At 32.0% G+C, this 21,735-nt stretch overlaps 4 protein-coding genes across 4 annotated transcripts in view; 3 read left to right on the forward strand and 1 right to left on the reverse strand.

The window, feature by feature from the left end:
* Window positions 1-3,491, forward strand: part of LOC119828634 (venom carboxylesterase-6-like) — a 15,469-nt gene extending 11,978 nt beyond the window's left edge. Inside the window, exons 9-11 of the mRNA XM_038350867.1 lie at window positions 1,745-1,920; window positions 2,075-2,358; window positions 2,941-3,491. Of these exons, the coding sequence (XP_038206795.1) occupies window positions 1,745-1,920; window positions 2,075-2,358; window positions 2,941-3,121 (641 nt within the window). The 3' untranslated portion in view covers window positions 3,122-3,491. The remainder of the gene's footprint in view (window positions 1-1,744; window positions 1,921-2,074; window positions 2,359-2,940) is intronic.
* The window catches only part of LOC119828724, a 79,404-nt gene that overhangs the window by 42,383 nt on the left and 15,286 nt on the right, over window positions 1-21,735 (forward strand). The window lies entirely within an intron of this gene.
* LOC119828637 (cystathionine beta-synthase-like) lies at window positions 10,429-19,438 on the forward strand. The gene is made up of 10 exons (XM_038350869.1): window positions 10,429-10,734; window positions 11,011-11,117; window positions 11,197-11,367; window positions 11,574-11,755; window positions 13,605-13,844; window positions 14,953-15,085; window positions 16,645-16,822; window positions 17,267-17,401; window positions 18,641-18,831; window positions 19,284-19,438. Exons 1-10 carry the CDS (start codon window positions 10,664-10,666, stop codon window positions 19,382-19,384), a joined length of 1,509 nt encoding a protein of 502 aa, XP_038206797.1. The 5' UTR covers window positions 10,429-10,663; the 3' UTR covers window positions 19,385-19,438.
* On the reverse strand, window positions 20,105-21,312 carry LOC119828644 (polyglutamine-binding protein 1). The gene has a single exon (XM_038350879.1). It carries the CDS (start codon window positions 21,179-21,181, stop codon window positions 20,348-20,350), a length of 834 nt encoding a protein of 277 aa, XP_038206807.1. The 5' UTR covers window positions 21,182-21,312; the 3' UTR covers window positions 20,105-20,347.

The following is a 21,735-nucleotide window of genomic DNA, read 5'->3' on the forward strand; positions in this document are numbered from 1 at the left end:
ATACACCTATACTCTTATGGATAATACATTGTGTCATCACTTACAGGTATGTGATAAAAAAAAGTTAAGATACAGAGCAAAATCCTATTAAAACCATCTCTTGGGAAATAACTAATGTTGCAATACCAACGCCAATTGTAGTTATTGAATTTACATTCAAAACGGTTTTAAAACATAGGTTTAAGAGTAATTTAGAAGTGATTTGCCATTTAATATTACAGTAATCTAGGTTTGAGTTTTAATTTATTTGGAAAGGAGTTAGGTATTCGTTTATCAAGGATCGAGCAAGTGGGTCACCAGCTTTGCTTAAATGCTACTAGACATTGTATACTGGACGGAAATTCCGATGTCTATTTCGAAACTCAACGGAAACCCAGGCGCAGGCCGCAGACAGACCCTCCTACCTTCATCAGTCGCTATTTATATTTACACAAGCCTTGTTCACCTTGTATATACTATGATTATAAGTAAATTTATCCATTAACATAATTATTCGTTTCTGCAAAATATTTAATTAGCAAAGCGAGAAGTTTGGAGAACCGTCATAATATTATGTCCACATGACATAATAGCATTGCTGACGAATATTTATTTGCTTTCCGCATACTCTTTAATTGAAATCACTTGTTATCGTCCTTATGACTCATTGCTAAACTATATTTATTTTCTTTGTGGAAATAATTCCAAAGTAATGCAAAGCTATAATGAGATAATGTTGGTTTTAGTTGTTTTTAACCGACTAAAGTTTTCATTGCAACCTTTTATCGTGTTAACTCCTTTCGGAGATAACACAATAAAAAAAGTACCTACCTAGTCGAATTGAAAAACTCCTCCTTTTTTTGAAGTTGGTTGAAAGCTGCTATTATAATAAATGCTAAATACTTTTTCTCTCTTTCTCCACATTTATTTATTCAATAAATTTCTAGAAGCAATTTGGATTCATTATAACACAGATTAAAATTTACCATTTAGCACCAGATCGGAAAGCTCTATATCTGCTGCAGCTATCTTTCCCGGGGATAAAAACTATGATTTATCCTTTCTTGTGTTTCAAACTACCTTTGTACCAAATATCATCTGAATCGGTTCCGTGTTTTAGACGCGAAAAAGACGCAGACATTTAAAATTTATAATTTTAATAGGGTTTTTCATTAATTTATTTAATTTCAAAAACGCTTATGTTACGACACATTGCATGAGACATAAAATATTGCATACGCAATATCTTTATTTTTCGCCTATAGGAATATAAAGGTCACAACATTGTGCTAAAACGTGCCGTTTGCGGTATAGCATTGCCATTCGCGTAACACAGTCTATGACATCATATTGTCATATGAGTAGCTATTGTAACTCTAGTTAGATAATACAGTGAAATTGAAAATGCCCCAAATAATTCATAATACATTATGTCAGAGCGTTATGTGTGTATGTGAAAGGCTAAGTAGGTACTATTGAGTATTCTGGTTTAGGATGTCAGTTGTTTAAGCTTGTAATCAGTTTCCGTTAGCTTTTAATTATTATCAATGAGGTCGTTATTTTTTAACTTTTTTTTATTTCATGTATTTAAAAAAATCGAACTGCTAACTGATCCAACTGACTCACCGAATTTTCTATTGCTTTTTAGATTGGTTCATTACATATAATGTACATTGTCTCTGTATTTATAGCATCAGTTTAGAATTCAATTCAATAATAACAAATTTAAAAATACTTTTAACCACTCTTTTAACATTATGCACAGGTCTCCAACGCTACCCTAAATTGTTGAGTGAGCTAGAACATGAATTTACACGGGTTGTACCCCCGGAACTTGCTTCAACTGATGAGGAACGGTTGGAAAAGGTTGCAGAACACATCAGAGCTTTTTATTTCCAACAACGACCTGTGGACATACGAAATATCGATAGTCTTATTGATGTAAGTTTTAGAGCTACAAGTATAATTAATAGAAACATTAATAATCTTAGTGGATTTCTACAACATACAAATTATTATTTCATTATTATTATATGCACTATACCGTTGCACTTATAATTTGATTACACATTTTTTAATGATTATTTTGAAACAGCTCTTCACAGATATAATGTTCTTGAGACCGGCACTGGACACGATCCGCCTGCAAGCTAAGACAAACCGAACGAGCCCTACGTACTTATATAGATTTGCTTTCGACGGTGCACTGGGTCTCTTCAAGCGAATGTTGGGTATCTCTCACCCTGGCGCCTGTCACGGCGATGAAATGGGCTACCTGTTCTATTTCTCGAGATTGAACTACAGGCTAGACGATGAATCACCAGAATTAGCCGTTTCCAAGAAAATGGTACAAATGTGGACAAATTTTGCAAAAACTGGGTAAATTTTACTTTAATTTTAATTTCTTAATTTTAGTTTAAGATTGTCTGGTAAATAGTGCTGTATTTTGACACGCTTTTATTAATTTCACTTTGTTTGACTTGATTTTGACTCATTTTAAGAAATAAATAATTAATTCAAACTTTTACATTTCGTATCAAGGGTCGGTGACAATACAAGAATTTTGTCAGTTTCTCCTATTAATCTGTTTAGGATCACCAGAATGAAATAAAGTCCTTAGGTATACTTTGTATTAGAGCAAGTGAGGCAATATAGTTGACAAAGAGAGACAAACGTAACAACGTGATTTTTATAAGTACTAGCTTTCGACCCACGGTTTCGCTCGCGTCGGCTAATAAGTTTTGTATAGGCGAAACTATTTTTTTACCCCCGATTACATGCATGAATAGCCCGCAAATAATTTTTATGATATATCATTTGGTTTAACTCCATAATACTTTTTTTTTCAAAATCCGCCTAGTGATTATTACATTATTGCCGTAAAATAATTACTGATCATTATTTTGAGATATATAACAGTTACAAAACGTCCATTTTGCAGTACATTTTTTTTCGTTTCAGAAACCCAACACCTCCAATTGACTACGAGTCAATAGTAGACTTCAAATGGCTCCCCGTCAATGATACACAGCATATCAACTACCTCGATATAACGGGAAACTTTACCATGAAGAAAGATCCCGAACCCAAAAGGGTGAGCTTTTGGGATTGGCTTTATGATAATTATACTAAGAAGCCATAATTCTTGTAGTGTCTTTTTTATTAAAATAAAAGGACATATTGGTGATATAATAGTATTGATTGAACTTTAAAGTGTTAATATTTATTAAGACCTGATTAAGACGGACACAATAATCTATTGTAACCATATGATTATGTGCGATGAACATTTAGCTATAACAATTATTATTAATGTTTCATGTTTTGTTATGTGCAGAGCCACGTATTTCGTTCTTATTATTATGAATGTGTTCTAACTGTTATTTTTTTCTTTAAGTTCTATGTATATACTTCCTTTTATCGTGTTTTGTACATTACAGTTTTTATGAATTGTTAACAAATTAAAATAATTGTTGCTTTAATTATAGATCAATAAAGGAGTTTTATTTATATATGGTTATTTTAATTTCTTTTTTAAAGAACCTTTTTATCTTTACGTCGACGACGTTATTATTAGATTTCAAATTGAATATGACCATGAAAATAGCTATTGTTAAAACTTACTTCACATGAATTACATCTTGGCATCTTACTTTGCTGATAAGCGAAAAATAGGTATACTACTTAATAGGTAATAAATATCTAGGCATCTTATAAAAACGGAATTCTATTATTCTGTTAACACTTGCGCAGTATCGTTTCTTTACCTTAGTTTGTCCCATCGATTTTAAAACTCTTTTCTACGATCATAATGTTCAATTTAATTGACGCTAGAAACAAGTTATCTTGCATTCCAAACGAAGCAGCTCATTGTAAACCATGGTAAGATAATATATATAAATGAGATATTTACCTAGTTATAGATGCATAAAATAATTAATATTTACAACTTGCAATAAGAAGGAAATAGTGTAAAAACTTTGCATATCAATAATTCGCATGATACTAGTATAAACAGGGATAGCTTATATTGTTTTTCAAATATTTTATCAGACGCTAGACTATTGAGAAATTCATACTTCGTATGTTTTTTTTTTTTTTGTAGGGGAAATAGCAAAATTCATAATTCCATATTAGAATTTGTGGGAAATACACCGCTAGTAAAGTTAAATAAAATACCTCAAGAGTATGGATTGGATTGTGAAATCTGTGAGTATATTTTCTGCAATACAAATTTTAATTGGACATCAATATTTTATAAATATGAATTGATAATAAAAAATACACATAAATTAATTTTTAAAAATGACCTTTGCTCTTGTTTTAAACATTGTTAACGATATGGATATAGCCTCTATAAATAAGATGAATATTTTTTACTTATATTAAAAATGATTGGGTTTTATATTGTATCTGATAATATATAATATCACAATAAAAATGTATTGTATAATAAAGGATTTTTTACTCATTTATGCGACGAAGTATCTACCTATACTTTCATACAAGACATCTAGTCTATTTCCCTCAATTCAATATTATTGTAGACGCTAAATGTGAATATATGAATCCGGGTGGATCTATTAAGGATCGCATTGCTCTTGCCATGGTCAAAGATGCGGAAAAGGGTGGAAATATTTCGAAAAATACGATATTCGTAGAGCCGACTTCTGGTAACACTGGCATCGGTGTTGCGTTTGATGCTGCCCTTATGGGTAAGTGAGACTGTTGACACATCTAAACTTAGTAGAACTACTCTTTAGAAACTTTGCTATATTTAAAATTACAAATATTTGTCTACAGCAGTACTAGCTGTCATTAAATATTTATAGATAAGTATTGGACCTAAGTCATAATTTTTTTAGGAAATAAGAGTATAATTATTACCGGTCAGAAAAATTCAGATGAGAAAGTCAGAACCATGCATTTATTAGGGGCGGAAGTTATTCAAACAAATTTATCCTCTGTTGATATCGCAAGAAAAATACATGACGAGGATCCCGAAAATGTAGTTATACTCAATCAGGTATTTATATGTACTCTTTTTATTATAATACTATGTTGTATGCGACGGAATATTACAAGATAATAAGTTACTCTACTATCACTAAGCAATTCGATTCCACACAAGAATTATGAATGTCACGTATCATTTTAATTAATGTATTTAGGTACATACACTCCCTTAGTATGTTTACATAAAGCTTATCTTGAAAAACAAACGCACCTAGAATATAAAAATAAATAATCCAACAGTTCGAGAATCCTGTGAATCCAAAGATACACTATGAAACTACCGCTGAAGAAATATTGGATTCTTTGGGCCAATTAGATATGGTTGTCTTGGGAACTGGTACTGGAGGGACCATGTCTGGCGTTGGACACAAATTAAAAGAGCGTCTAGCAAACTGCCACATCGTAGTAGCCGAACCAGATGGATCTACTATATTTAATGTCCACGGGAAGAGTCATCCATTTCTGGTAAAAAGATAAAGTAAAAGTTATTTTTTTTTAAGAATATACAGTATATAATATCTTTTAATCATTATAATGATACACAGTGATCAGGGTACATTATTAATGCAACCAATAATTTATTAACCCCTGACGCAAAACGAGGGGGTACACGTCAATGACTGACTGTCTCTGTTTGTATCTGTAAGTCTGTCTGTGGCATCGTCACGTCAGGCTCTCAAACGGAGCCGTGTCGGTTTCAATGCGCTTATTTTCGTTTAAAAGTCAGTTAAGTTGCGGGTATTTTCTAGGTACATTTGATGAAAATCTGTCAAAGGTAACGGCCAGAGAATCTGATCCCTGATTTAATATTTTCCACAACTCCCTAAATACGGATATCAAATAAAAGGATAGTAAAATACTATATACTTTGTCAAATGTCAAATTAATGATTTTATTTTTTTATTTAATTTTATTGGATAGTGTACGAGTAGATATCTGTTGTTGTTTTCACAATGTTAGTTCATATTTTCTTTTGTCAAATATTGTCTTTTCAGGTTGAAGGGATTGGAGGATCTGAAATTCCTATCGTTTTAGACAAATCGGTAGCCGATTCATACGAAGTTGTAACGGATGAAGAGTCATTTCTAATGGCTAGAAAATTATGTCAGAAGGAAGGACTACTATGTGGTTCGCATGAAATGATATTTTTTATTTTAAACTTAATATTATTTTATTTAATTCAGACACATATTTCACTTTATTTTATGGAAATCGCAGGAACAGTCTAAGACAGATATATATTTTAATGCTTTAAATAATTTAGGAGGCAGCAGTGGCGCGGCTATGGCAGCTGCTGTAAAAGCTGCAAAAAAGATGAAACTCGACAAAACAAAACGTGTTGTTGTAATTTTACCAGATGGTATCCGCAATTATATGACTAAATTCGTTAGTAATCAGTGGATGGAAGCCCATCTTTTCATGGATCCACCTGAGCATACAATGAGGTATATACAGTTGCATACACAAGAAAAATATTTAACATGTGTTAGTTATCGCATTTAATTCATTGACCATTTAGGTGGTGGAAACATCCAATTACAAAAATTAACCCAAACCACAAATATCCCAAAATTGACACTGAGTATACGTGTCGTGAGGCTATAGAAGAAATGGGAAAAGAGAATATCGCTATCGTAGTAAATGACGAAGGGTATGAAAACTCAAATATTTTTTCAACATTTTTTACGTATCATTTTTCTGTACTGACTTTTAATAAATTTTTTTCAGACATTTTGTAGGTGCAGTTTCAAAAGACAGTTTTCGAAATTATGCGACTAATCCAACAAAGCTTCCAGGACAAGATTCTGAAGATTTCGATTTTGATGCCAAAGTCACTGAATATTTGGTGAAACATTGCTATACTCTAGCAAAAAATGGAAAAAAAGGAATGCCTACTGTGGGGTTGTTGTCGAGAATATTAGATATTACAGATTTTGTGGTCATCGGAAGAAATATTTTTAAAAATGACCAAGGTAAAGACAAAAAATTATACTTTTATAAGTTAATTAGTGTGTGTATATATACAAATTGGCTGTGCGGAGTCGGAGACACGCATTCCTTTTCATAGTATTTACCTAATCCATATATGTATGTTCTTATATTTTATATCCATATACTTATTATTTCAGAACATTTTATACCGGAAAGTGTTAGCACTGCAGATGACGTTCTTATGTACATCAAGGATCATCAAAAATAAGCAACTTGCAAAGTTTTTATACACGGATACTACAAACCTTGTCATATATAATTAGATACCGAATATATATAACACTTATGCATCATTTGAGATTTTATTTCTAGTCTTCTTTTTATAAACTAACTGATCCATTTCCTCTTACTTAGATGTTAAAATATCAATATTGCACGGACGTAATCAGACTCATTCAGTAAAGTGAAACGAATGAATGTGCAACCCTTGTTCACCCTTATAACCGTGAAAAGAAGCTCTCGCAAGGAAATACTTGGCAAGCCTTTATCGAGTAGAGAAACAATATTAAGCTAAATATAAAAAAAAGTAGTAAATAAGACATGCCGCACACATTAAATTATGATATCTTAAGTACGTTGCGGAGAGGCTTTGACTACCCCTTTGGCTACGCCCAAGCGATATTGTTGTTTCACTGGAAAATCTTTCTAATCTTATACTAGCGGTCCGCCCCGGATTCGCTCGTGATACATATATAGCCTATATTTTTTCTCAAGCCTTCCTCAAAATGGGCTATCTAACACTGAAATAATTTTTAAAATCGGGCCAGTAGTTCCTGAGATTAGTGCGTTCAAACAAACATACAAACAAACTCTTCAGATTAATAATATTAGTATGGATATAAAAATCAATTGCTGTTCGTTAGTGTCGCTAAAACTCGAGAATGGCTGGTCTGATTTTTATAATCATGGTTTTTGTGCATTTTGAATAGTCCGGGGAAGGTTTAAAAGGAAAGGACAATACGGAGGCAAAGCCAGGGGTGGGAAGCTAGTTAAATATAAAAAATAGCTTTCACTCAGGAATAATGTAGAGTTTTACTGGCAAAATATCTGGTAAATATAGTGAATACTAAGCATACCTAATACTGAACAGAATTAATGAATGAGTGCTTCAAAGTATATAATTTCTATCTGCTGTCATCTTTAAATTTGAAATGAAGTTAAAGGAGTCGCTGATTTTTTGATAAAATCGTAATCTTATCAAAGCAAAAAACTTCCACTATTACACACACATTGAAAATGTCCACAGCGATACCTTTTTATACCACACTAGCTGTTCGCCCCGGCTTCGCCCGTGGTACATATATAGTCTATGTTACTCGTGGATAATGTAGCTTTCGAATGGTGAAAGAATTTTTAAAATCGGTCCAGTAGTTTTTGAGCCTATTCATTACAACCAAACAAACAAAGTTTTCCTCTTTATAATATTAGTGTAGACACATAACACGGGTATTAATTTACATAACAATAAGATATAATATAAAAATTTTCTACGGAAAACAAATGCATGTCTTTAAAAGTCACCAACAATAACACTGTACAGTTAGCTTAGCATTCGTTTTTAACGTCATACGAAGTCATTTATGCATTTCGCCGCAAAGTTTTCTTTCCCGCGGAATTGCCGAAATAGAAACTATTCTTTTTCGGGTCACAAAGAAGAAAACTTGAAATGGGCGCGTTTAAGTAAACTTGCTCTTCCGCTTTTACCGATATATCTTATGATGATATGCTTAGAATTCTGCACTTAGTATAACATCAATAGGAGGATTCATTTTTATAAACATCAATTGAAATTAAAACATTTTTCCAATATATTATTCCATATCCATCACCTTGGCCAAAAAAATTATTCATCTTCTATTTTTCATACAAAATCAACTAATAAATAACAATAATATTGTTTGATATGCCTGTAAATGAAAAAGACTAATCCAGAACACGTCGCAATAATGGGAGTTGCGTCTTATGTATTGATCTCCAGTGTTAGGGGATATAGTATTCACAGTGTGTTGCACAAGCTTTCAAATAAAATAAGAATCATCGATATCGGTTCACGGAGTCAAAAGTGAGGTAACAAATCTAATTAAAAAAATATAGTCGAATAGACACCCTCCTGCCTTTTTTTAAGTCATTATAAAAATATGCTATATTATGGCCACAGAATACAAACGGAAAAACGGAAATGTACTAATATGAAAATATGACCAGTGATATAAACACTGTTCTACCTTTCTCTTATCATTAAGGAGTATGAAAAATAGGTGTTGGCCGATTCTAAAACATACCCAATATGCACACAAAATTTCATAAGAATCGGTCCAGTCATTTCGAAGGAGTTTGGTAACTAAAATTGGTGACCCGTGTCCTTTCAGTGAAAACATTTCGTAGGGGCTGATGATTACATGTAATTTTTAAGGTAGTTAGTTCGTTATGAAATGTAATCGATGATTTTCGAATTTAGGTATAATCCCAAAAATTTAACATAAAAAAATATCAATTAAATAAATAATAATGTTTTGGGTGGGTCGGAATTCAGGACGGCACAAAAACCCATTAAACGCAAACCATAAGCCTAGTTAATCGTTAACAGTTGAGATTAAAATCGTTATATTCTCTGGTTATATCATAAAAACTATCTAATTGGAATTAATTTGTAGGAACTTAGAAATACTGTTTTAAGCATTTCTTTTAAAGAATGAGAGTTATTCGTGGAGTAGGTCCGTCATAGGTACTTTTGTTACACAAACAGGTAAAATATAGTAGAATTTATTACCATGAGGTTATAGGGATCTTTTATGAAATTGGTTGAAAACTAATAACAATGGATTACTTTAAAAATACTCAAGCTATCTGCACTACATTATATCTATGGCACCAACCAAATAAAATCGGTAGAATTTGGTTCGTATTGTCATCACTGTTTTTTTCCTAACTATACCAAATCTAGCCTTTACAGATAATGAACTGTTATAAAATATATCCACTATTCGATAAAAAAATTGTGAAGTCTTCTTTTAAATCGTTTTGGGTTCTGGTGTTTCCGCTCTATAAAACTTGCGACATATTTATCTAACCGCCCATTCCATAATGTTTACTGCTAATTTTTTTCTTCAAGACTGCACAGTGCTTTTGTATTTTTGACTAGCTGTTCGCCCGAAGCTTCGCCAGTTGTACATACCGATATGGCCTACGTTACTAAGTGAATTTGCAGCTTTCTCATGGTGAAAAAATTTTTTAAATCGGTCTAGGTTTTTTGCGTGAAAGCGTTACAAAAATACAATAGTTTCTTCTTTATGTAGTATTAGTTTATATAGATACTAAGTACTCAAATTGTACTCACATTTCCTACTTACCTACTGCAATATCACAACAATCAAACTTCTTAAGCGGCAACACATAATCTCAACTTCGCCTTCAGTCGTCATTACTCATTCAATGATAATTATAATTAGACGTTCGTAGCTGGCAATCATTCAGTTTATATTATGAAGTTAGCGAAGAAGTGGTGTTGAATAATTTTAAATGTGCATGTATTATTTTTTTTCGTTCTTAGTTGCGAAATATATCGTTTCAGTTAGAAGTGAATAATATAGTATCTAATTTCCTTGGAATAACAGTTTCAAAACCTTCATACTTTTGTCATTAAAAGGTTAAAAATAAAGTTTAAAAACCCATAAAAATGGAAAATGGTACAGGAAACTCGACAAACTATTTTAACCTTAAAGAATTAAACCATGCAACTCATGCATTGTAAGTACTTGTACTTTTTTCAATATATTTAATACAGGAACAGAAACTATTTTTACATATAGTTTTATAAGTTGAAATGAGTAGTTTATTTTTGTACTGCCTCGAAACACGTTAGAAAAATATTTTTAACTTTCCATGCATATCCAATTAATGCCCTAGGATAATATTATTCTTGCTATAAATATTTTTGTGGGACCAGTAATTTTATTTTTTATTATAAAGAATAATAAAGGAGTAGAATTAAGTGTTAATAATACCCTTATCTTAAACTTTTAGGGACAGAAATCAAAAGACATATTCTAATGTCCTACAATGTATTGGTAATACACCTTTAGTGAAACTTTCCAAGATCCCAAAAGAAGAGGGCTTGGAATGTGACATTTGTAAGTATAGTTTTAATTCCAAAAATTCAAAAGGTTAAAAAAAAATTCATTGTTTTGCTTGTTACTCTTTTGTTTCTAGATGCAAAATGTGAGTTCCTAAACCCAGGTGGGTCAGTGAAGGACAGAATTGCCTATAGAATGTTTCTGGAAGCAGAAAAAAAAGGCATACTAGTACCAGGGAAGTCTGTCATCATTGAACCCACATCAGGAAATACTGGAATTGGTCTGGCTTTGGCCGCTGCTGTGCGAGGTAAATGTTTTAAAGAACTAAATCATTAAATGTAGATAATGTACAAAATATAATAGCTGGCCCAGCAAGTTCTATACTTATGTAGAATTTATTAAAGCTTTCTATACTTATTAACCTACCCTTTTATGTATCAAAAATCAGGTATTTAATGTATATTTGAAGTATGACTATGTCTGTGGATATATAAAACCATATCTTACTAACAGGCTACAGGTGCATCATAGTGTTACCAGAAAAAATGTCAGATGAGAAAGTTAACACATTAAAGGCTTTGGGGGCGGAAATCATCAGAACTCCAACAGAAGCTCCAACAATGTCACCGGAGAGTAATGTTATGGTAGCAAAAAGGTTATCTAAAGAAATCCCAAATGCTGTTCTTCTAGACCAGGTAAGCAGATTTAGTCATCTTTTTAAATCCTATCATTAATTCATAAATATGTTACATCTTAGTAGATTTCAAATTGACTATAATATACAAATATTTTAAAAAGAACTAAAATGCACTCTGGATATATTTCTTATCTATACTCCAACACTTAGAGTACCTAGGTACATTTAGATGGATATGCCCAACAATTCTCCTATATTATATTTTATGCACAAATAAGCCATATCGTCGATAAATAAAAAGGTATTATACAAAATAAGAAAGAGATTGTGTGCAACTTTCATAACAAAAGAACCTGTAGTATGTATACTCAAATTGTGTCAAGTTTCATTGAATCTAATTTGAAGATTCGGAATTATTGACGTCCAAAAAATTTGTATTTATGCTTCAGAGTGGATAGCCCTCCAGGAAAGGTTCCAAATATATATTTGGCAAACTGTTAAATGTTTTAATTAAAGTTGGTACCTATAGATTTAAAATTTCGATTAACAATTGACGATCGTTAGTCGTTATGTTATAATTTTATCTGTTTATTTTGACATTTAAATATTTATCGGATAATATTACTTGCGTAAGAAAAGCATGCTTAAATTGCTTTTAAACAGACCGAACATACCTAACCACTTAGTGCTTACTTTCGATAGCAATATAATTTAAATGATTAAATTAAATAATTTAAGAAACATGTTCTTAGTGTTAAAATGTAATTGAATAAAGCAGAGATTGCTGCTCATTGACACGCCAGTGACTTATATCGCGTATGACAAATTGCTAGTTATAAATGAAATAACCATGACGATCGCCAATGTGATAAAACTAATGTAAACTATAAAAAAATCTGGGTAAACAATAGCTATATAATGATAAATTTTTTCTTTTCAATGCTATAAAACTAAAAATTAAAAATAGCTATATAATGTGTATTAGTTTCCACATTAAACATTATCGTTAAAATTGCAATTATTTTTTACCGCAAAAGTATTTAAATTATTCAACTCGTACAAATTTTTGTTTATAAAATTGACATAAAAAGATACATGACTGTTATGTCTAGTATGAGCACAATTTCTACGCTAAGTGCGACATACGAATGCATAAATCTATGTAATAATAACAAATAATTATTCGACACACAGTATTACTCTTGAGTGTTGCATATTAATTTACCATGCAGTAGGTACATTTAATATCTGTATTAACCTTGATTCAGAAAGCAAGCTTTGCATCATTTTAATAGCTTTCCTAAAAAAAAGAAATCATTAAATTAGGTAGAAATAAGTGTTAAAACATGTGTCTAAATAAACTTATTAGTCATTTGCTACTCCCATTCTTTATCGGCGCAGTCCTTGACGGGTTGTCGTTCTTCCTTTCAATATATTCCACTAGAATATTCGACGACGATATCATTCATCAGAACTGTGCCACGGCTTTTAATCAATTGATTAAATAATTCGTCATGATAAAGGGACCGTTTCTCAAATCAATCAGATAATCACACACGTCTCATTTCTCGGAAGGATACCTAAAGTGACCAAAATTAATTGCATCGGATTAAAATATAAATTGTTTGATTAGATTATGTTTACGATCATCCGAAAGGACGCTGATGAGATATGACGTAGCCCAAAATCAGTATACTTGTTATCAAGAAATGATCGAAAACTGCTATTTTTTTTATTTATAGAATGCCGGATGAGTTATTAATCTCTTAGCAATATCTAAACTATTGTTATGTACATATTAAGTCATCTGCTATAATGGATGTGTCACGATATGCTCCTTCTATAATACTCTTTCTGTTTGAATAGCATACCTAGGTGTTCTAAAAATAAATATGTTACATCCTTAGTACAACAATGTGTGCAACCCGTTGGCGCATTACGACACCACAGCGGAGGAGATCCTTTGGTCCATGGACGATGATGTAGACATGGTGGTGATAGGGGCGGGCACGTGTGGGACGATATCCGGAGTTGCGCACAAAATAAAGGAACGATGTCCCAAATGTGTGGTAGTGGGAGTGGACCCATACGGCTCCATACTGGCCCAACCTGAAGAAATCAACGAAAGCGACGTGCAAATGTATGAGGTAAAAATATGAAACATTTTACGATTGTGTATAATCTGGGAATAATGCATTATATTAATAATAAGAAAGATGAGCGACAAATCATTAATAGGCATTTTATTTGTTGTAGATAATTCTTTAGATTTAATATATTTTAAGCACATGTGACTCCCTTCCCCAAACAACTGTTTTTGATACCTATTTAAAAGGATTCAAGAAAAGTTTATGCTTCACGTTATTTTAGTACTAATTGATATTATGACTTGATTATAATCATCCCGGGTATCAAACTATAAAACCAAATTTCATCCAAATCCGTTCTTGTGCTAAGAAGCTAATTCTTATTGTAGATGCGAATGTTAGTAGGAACTTAGAGTTTTTAATAAATAACACTACAATTTGATGAAAATAGTAAGGAAAGATTGCCATCACATCTTACGTTATTATGCTTGTTAATATAATAACATGATACAACTCTTAGTGTTTTTCTTTTGGTCAATAATATTTTATTTAAACTCGTGTCGCACTTGGCGATAAGCTTATGATAAACTATTATGTTTAAATAACCATTTATAATCCGACTTGCCGCTTGCGTAACTTGACGTTATTACGCAAAGCTAGTTATAAATTGTCTAAATTAAGCAATCACGAATATATGAAACTATATTATAAAAAGTCATGAGAGTTTTCGAATAAGTAAAATGACCTAGAGTCTAGACTGCACTAAGCTGACCAAATATTTAATTTAAGAGTTAACATTAGATCTATAATATCCTAAGATGGAATATTTACTAATCGTGACTGTATGGCCAAGGCTAGTGCATCATCTTCCAATCGCACATTATCTTTACTTCAGTAACTCGAGAATTTATTATTGCGTATCATTTTTTCTGTGAAACAATCAAATTTTTTACATACTTTACACGTGTTGTTATTCCAGAAAAAAATATTATTAAGTATGTTTATAAAACGATTTTTTTATTTTTCTCATCGTATTATTTGTATTATTTATCGTTCTTAATTATTATAGGAATACCTTTTGCTTCATCTGTAATATGTAATATATTTTTTTTTTATATTGTATACTTTATCAATCGATGCCTACATCATTATATATTTGTATTTATAGGTCGAAGGTGTAGGCTACGATTTCTTACCCAAAGTATTAGATAGGTCGGTAATTGATAAATGGATCAAAACGGAAGACTCTACTTCGTTGCAAATGTCTCGAAGGCTTATAAAGGAAGAAGGACTTTTATGCGGTAAGTGGGATTACAAGAAAATCAATATTTTAGATTTGTGTGCCAATGCCAACCCATGGCACTAGTGCAATGGGTTGGCATTATGACCTGCAAATAATAAATAAAACAAGACGAAAATCAAGGAAATTCATGCGATATGAACGTAGCATTGAGCTAACTTTATCATGAATTATGAACATGTTTTATTCCCCTGTGGCGAAAACGATAAAAATCACGCAGTCTTTTATCTCCATAATTGCATTGATTAAGCGGTCTGATTTGATAAACACTCATAAAAATGTTACGTGATTGATTTTCTTTGATGAGATATTATGCGAATAGGATACGTCATTAACTTGCGCTCAAAGTACCTACTCTGATTAATTACCTTATTATTTAACAAAATTTTGTATTACAAATTCTATATATTTGAATGTGGGAGTCGAGCACGCTTCGGCACGAATTCAGCCAGCTCGCACCGGGGAAGTACCACACCCCCACATAAATAGCAGCTTAAGAATAAACACGGATTACATTCGATATTTTTTGACTGAGAAATATCTATGCCATGCTTACTCATAATATTTTAAAACAAAATAACCTTTGTATCTCAAGACGACCTCTGCGATAACCGTATGTTTTTAATGCTAACAAATGGGTTTTATTATTTTATTTTTTCTAAGAACTTCCCGGAATCTCACTCCGAATCTATAATTTATTACTTTTTATAAGTCTCTTAAGACTCTTTCTTGAATTCGATTTCTCAGATATACGTCTAAAATTTATCAAACTATCAAGATACAATAGGTTGATAACCCATACGAATACACCCATTACATGTAACATATTGTACTCCTGATAATACAGAAGAACCCCGTTGATGTAATTTCATTGCATTAACTACTTGATATAATTTGAAAACAATGACGTTACTTAAATATAATTATAAAGTTTATAAAGGGTAATCAATATAACATAATTATTGTTTACGATTACACGAATGTTAAGTTTATATTATGAGCGTAAGAAATGACCCGTAAATAATAATCATAATGATTTAATGTCAGTTTTCACATAGTTTTGATTAACGTTCATTAATTATTAATTATAAATTATAAAACATACGGATCTTTTTAAATGAAAATTAAATTATACGTTTAATTTGTAGCAAGGGATTCTCGCACGATGTCATTGCTATATAAAATATAGAACCCATCTTTTAAGTTAGACCAAATTACAGTTTAAATTAATTTGAACAAGACTGTTTCAGCATTATTGGTATTTAAGGTCCATACTCCGACCACTGCCTTCGAGCATTCCCTAATTGCTCTTCCAATTTATTACAGTTGCGAATACGCTCAGAACGTTGATTAAAATTTCATTAATAAACGTCGTATTTTGGATATGTATTGGATAGTTCCAAACAACTGCACAAAAAAAGCTAGCGGTGCCTTTATCTCGGGATCGCACCCGAGATTTCGAGCCTTGTAAAAGTTACTTTTGCACGATATTTTTCGAAAATATTTAGCTTATAAAAATAAAAGGAAAAAAAGAAATAGTTTTATAAATACATGAAATAGGTGGCAGCAGTGGGGCAGCGATGTGGGGCGCAATGCAAGCGGCCAAGAGCCTGAAGGCGGGTCAACGTTGTGTGGTTATATTGCCCGACAACATAAGGAACTATATGACAAAATTCATTTCCGACCAGTGGATGGAGGCCCGCCATTTCAAACCGCTGCCAGTTAATGACAAAATCTGGTATGTTTTTAATGTTACAAAGGCTCGAGTAAATTGTGAGATAAAAGAAATTCTAAATGTTTTTTTTAATGTTGTATGCTTTATGTAAGTATTGGAAAAACAGTACAATATTTAGCAGTTGGTATCTACATTCAATACCATTTACTATTCGATTAATATGAAAAATTGAACGTCTCTATAATATTTGTTGATCATTCATCACATCCAAAACAGCTCAACGGGTTTTATGGTAAATCCAGTTCGGTCTTTTTTTCAGCCATAAGTCACCACACCAAATTCTCCTCACCTCCACTTCATTATAATTATATACTCCATTTTTACCCATGTATACCAAGGCATATCATAAATATAGTATGTAAATGTATATTAACGATTTTATCGATTCCTTATTAAAAGATTATTACATTAATTTTTTTTTTTATAATAATTTCTCATGATTTCCAGGTGGTGGAACAAGCAACTATCGGAGGATATAATCAAGCCATGCTCTTCAATATCTCCCGACTGCACCGTGGCTAAAGCACTCGCTCTGTTGCACAAGACTGGTGATACACTTCTCGCTGTACTTAATGATCAAAAGTAAGAAATTAAGATTTTTTATTTTTAAATTCCGAAATTCGAACAAATAATAAAAACAAAATATCTATGACTCAAATCATAACTAATCCCAGTCTCCCGCTTTTATGTTGCTACCGAAACAACAAGTAAAACAAAACTTCAAGAATAACGTCCAACGAAACAGACCTATTTGTTGTAAAGAGCAGTCTTAACAAATATTGTTTATTGTCATCTAGAAATATGACTTTGTCAAACAAACATGGGAAATTAAATATAAACAATAAAAAAAATTACGAAAATTAAAAGAAAAATATTATGCAGTTCGCATCTAACTCATGATTTTCTTGGTCCTCTTTTTATTGATATACGTGTATCTTGTTGTGGAATTTTTCTTACACTTACCATATTCACCATCCTAAATGAATATTATGTACCTGTAATTGTTAAAGTCTTGTAACAGGCATTTTAAGAATACTAAGGTAACCATTGTGTTTTTAATTCGTTTGTTCATTATGTTGTAATACATATTGGGGTATACTTTATTGCGTCTATTTCAATAAACGTCAAGGAAAAGAATGTTATGGAGTGTGCCCGCTCCATAACATTGTTTCGAGTTTATTGTAATTTAAAATCTTTTTTTGGATTTCAATTTAATTACAAGTGTGTGTTTTTTTTTACCTTTATTTCACGTAGTAATGCCATGGAGCGATTTTATGGCGCGTATCGTATCCCGCAGGAATATCGGAATAAAAAGTTGCCGATATGTTATTCCAGTTGTCCAGCTGTCTACGTACCAATTTCATTGCAATCGGTTCAGTAGTTTTTGCGTGAAAGAGTAACAAACATACACACATCCTTACAAACTTTGGCATTTATAGTATTAAATAGGATTTTTATCATTTCAACATATCATTCACATGGGAATTTTCACTCGAACTCACCGGCGAAGCCGACAAGAGTTATGTAATACACTTAGTATTATATTATTTTAAAAACATTTTTTTTTCGGCCTGTGTTTGTCACTGAACTTCTAAATAGTGATTTCGAGATTGGTTTAACTTTAAAATTCAAACTCGAGAGAAGTCGCGGGCATAACCTAAAGTAAAAGTAAAGGTAAAGGAGACAAATAATTAAACGTACATTAACGCCTAATAGATAAGAAATATAATATTGTTTTGTACAGACAAATTATGCTTTATAATTTATGCAGACTAATGAACTTATAAAATTTGTCAAAAATGAAATTTTTGTACGCTACAGATCGATAAAAGGAGTATTCACAACTGATAACGCCCGACAACGTCTCGCCAACTTGTCGGCCTCAACTGGGGAGAGTCTTGACAAATTCATTGTGAAAAAGTATTACAAAGTTAATATTGACAACAAACCAACACTGGGTGAAGTGTCCCGCATCCTTGACATATCGCCTTATGTTGTGGTAGTAAAGACAGGTAATGGGATTGCGTTTCTTTTTTCTACAATTTCAATGTGGGAGTCGAGCACGTTTCGGCACGAATTGGGCCAGCTCGAACCGGGGAAGTACCTCACCCTCACAGAAAACCGGCGCGAAATACTTGCATGCTTCTGTGTTTCGTACGGTGAGTGAGGGAGCCGGAGGCCCGTTTCCTTTCCTCACCCTTCCCAGTCCATGCCTTCTTTCCAGTCGTCAATCCTTTCCCCTTAAAAGCGGGCAACGCACACGCAGAGCCACTAACTCTGTGAATGTTCATGAGCAATGGTGATCGCTTAACATCAGGCGAAACGCTAACTTAGCTGCCTGCATTGACAAAAGTCATTGCCTAAAATGGCAATTCAAATTCACATATATTTTTTTATTAATAGTCTTATATTGTAATTTATTATTTATGTTACATGATTACTTGATACTTCTCATTGTTCACAGAAGAATATATTGAAAAGCCCTTGGGAACTATAACTTCGGAGGATCTCATGCATTACATAACCACAAATGGTAACCATATGAATGGAAATTGTAAAGCATAAATATATTTGATGCTCAAATAACTTCGACTGTCACAAACAAACTGGTGATTTATTGTATTTTTTTTATTTGCTAGTTAATGTATTGTTATTGTTCTGTGTCTACATTTATATTTACTAATAAAATATACATATAGTGGGTTATTACTAACATAGTAGGTATCATAAATGAAATAATAATTTTTATTTACATATAAAAGTGTAAATTTTCTAAACAGCAAATTGGCAGTTATATGTTGAAAGGGAATGTTATATCAATTTTTAATGTGTTCATGGATTATGCATTTATGATACAGTTTATATCATAATTCCACAAGCATTTATATTTTGCAAATACATATTTGTATGATATCAGAGAATTTGTATTTTGACAAATAAATATATACAACTTTTTGATATTTGTTTTATTGTAATTTACTACTTTGACCAAAATTTATATACATATAAATTTTACAAATTTTTTTTGCACAAAGAACCATAACAAAGCCGTGAAGAGATAAAATTAAATATTTATAAATATGTTCATTTTTCGTTAAACTGAAAAATGCATATAGGTATCTATTATGATAAAATTTCTGATATATATTTGTTCATAAAAATCCTATAATAAATTTTATCAGTCCTAAGTTTTTTCTTAATTTAAAAATTTTATAGTAGATACCTACTAAGTCTGGATTTTCAGGAAAATGCACAACTCAATCTTGTATGATGATTAAAGAACAATTAAAATTTATAGAATTTTATTATACTTTAATTAAAAAAGTCATCAGTGTTGAAATTATAGCCAAGTCATTCAATAGTCTAGCCTAAATGTAAGACACACATTGACACTTGATGAAAGGAAAACTTCATCATCCCAAACATTTTGTATTACACTCGCACTAACTACTTGTTTTATATTACAACAAGTTATTCAATCATATAAGAATCACTTATCATTAATGATAATTAGGTGTACTAATTTTTTTAAATAGGTGAAGGAGGCCTGTTGTGTGAATTATTTGCAGCTAATATAGCTCCTGGAGCAGGATAGGGCCTCATCTGATATAGACATCCAGATGCTGTTGTATCCACTCCAGTCTTAGCATGGGCATCCAGTCCAACAGTCCAGTTTCCACGAGGCACATCCGAGTATGATGCTGGATCCATAGGATCTAGATCATTATCTTTGACTCTTAATTTTTTCTTGTCTCTATGATGAACAGGTTCATGTCTTCGCTCTTTCCGTTCATGTCTCTTTTCTTTGTGTCTTTGGGGCACTTCTTGATCTGAAGCTTCGCTACTGTCATCACTTTCATCTCCTTCCTTTAACAATCTTTCTTCTCGTAAATGAGCAGCACTTTCAGACGGCGTAGCTTTTGGATGTGACGGTGGAAGCCACGATACTAAATTATTGTGAACATTCCAAAAATAGTAATAGCCTGTGCCCTCATCATATACTTCTTCCCAACCGGGTGGTAAAGGCCATATATCTAAAAGTTTTTTCTTATCTTCTAAATATTTTTCACCTGGCGTTAATTTTCCTTGTTTCCATGTCTTGACACAAAACTTGGAACATTCATGATATATGTTGCTTTTATTTGGGCAACCTTTGTGTCCTTTAATAGGATCAACATTGACCCCCTCTATTCCTTCCCAAAAGTTCTCTGTTACACCAGATTCCTCGGGTTTACTGTCGTAATCTTCAGCAATAATTTCCTCCGTACCTTGTGATACTTGCTGATCATTATTTGGCTTTCCATTTGAGTTCAATATACCACGTTTAGCAAGACGTGCTGCTAATGCCGGTGGTAAAGGCATAACTAATCGTTTTAGTGATTTCTGTTATACTTAAATAATCTTGATTCAGTTCAACCCAATTTTTATAAAACACAAAATACAAACCACAATCTCGATTGAATTGAATATATTAAAAGTGACAATTGACAACTTAGTAAGTGTCAAGTGACGGCGCGGAGCATTGATATCCCATAGAGCGTATTATAGATTATACACATATATACGTATTTGGTATTATGCATATCCATGGATTAAAAAGTAATTAGATACTGACACTATTGAGGTCCTACTAATGTCCGATGTCAGTGTTAGCTAGCGAACATAAAAGTATTACTCCCTTGTCTGATATTATTGATCGACTATAGGTATATATTGTTATGTATATATTGGTTTAAAAAAAAATTAAAAAATTTGATAACAAAAAGTCTGTGTACCAATTCTTAATTTCCTACTTTGAAACCTCCGAAGTCCCATATAAAATTGCACCCTATCCTGCAAGGGATTTGCAGCAGACTTACAAAAAAAGGGTGATGCACGATTCCTTCTTGGTTACAAAATATTTGGCATATTAATCT

Source organism: Zerene cesonia, chromosome 8 (assembly GCF_012273895.1).
Source record: "Zerene cesonia ecotype Mississippi chromosome 8, Zerene_cesonia_1.1, whole genome shotgun sequence".
In the NCBI taxonomy this organism is placed as follows: Eukaryota; Metazoa; Arthropoda; class Insecta; order Lepidoptera; family Pieridae; genus Zerene; species Zerene cesonia.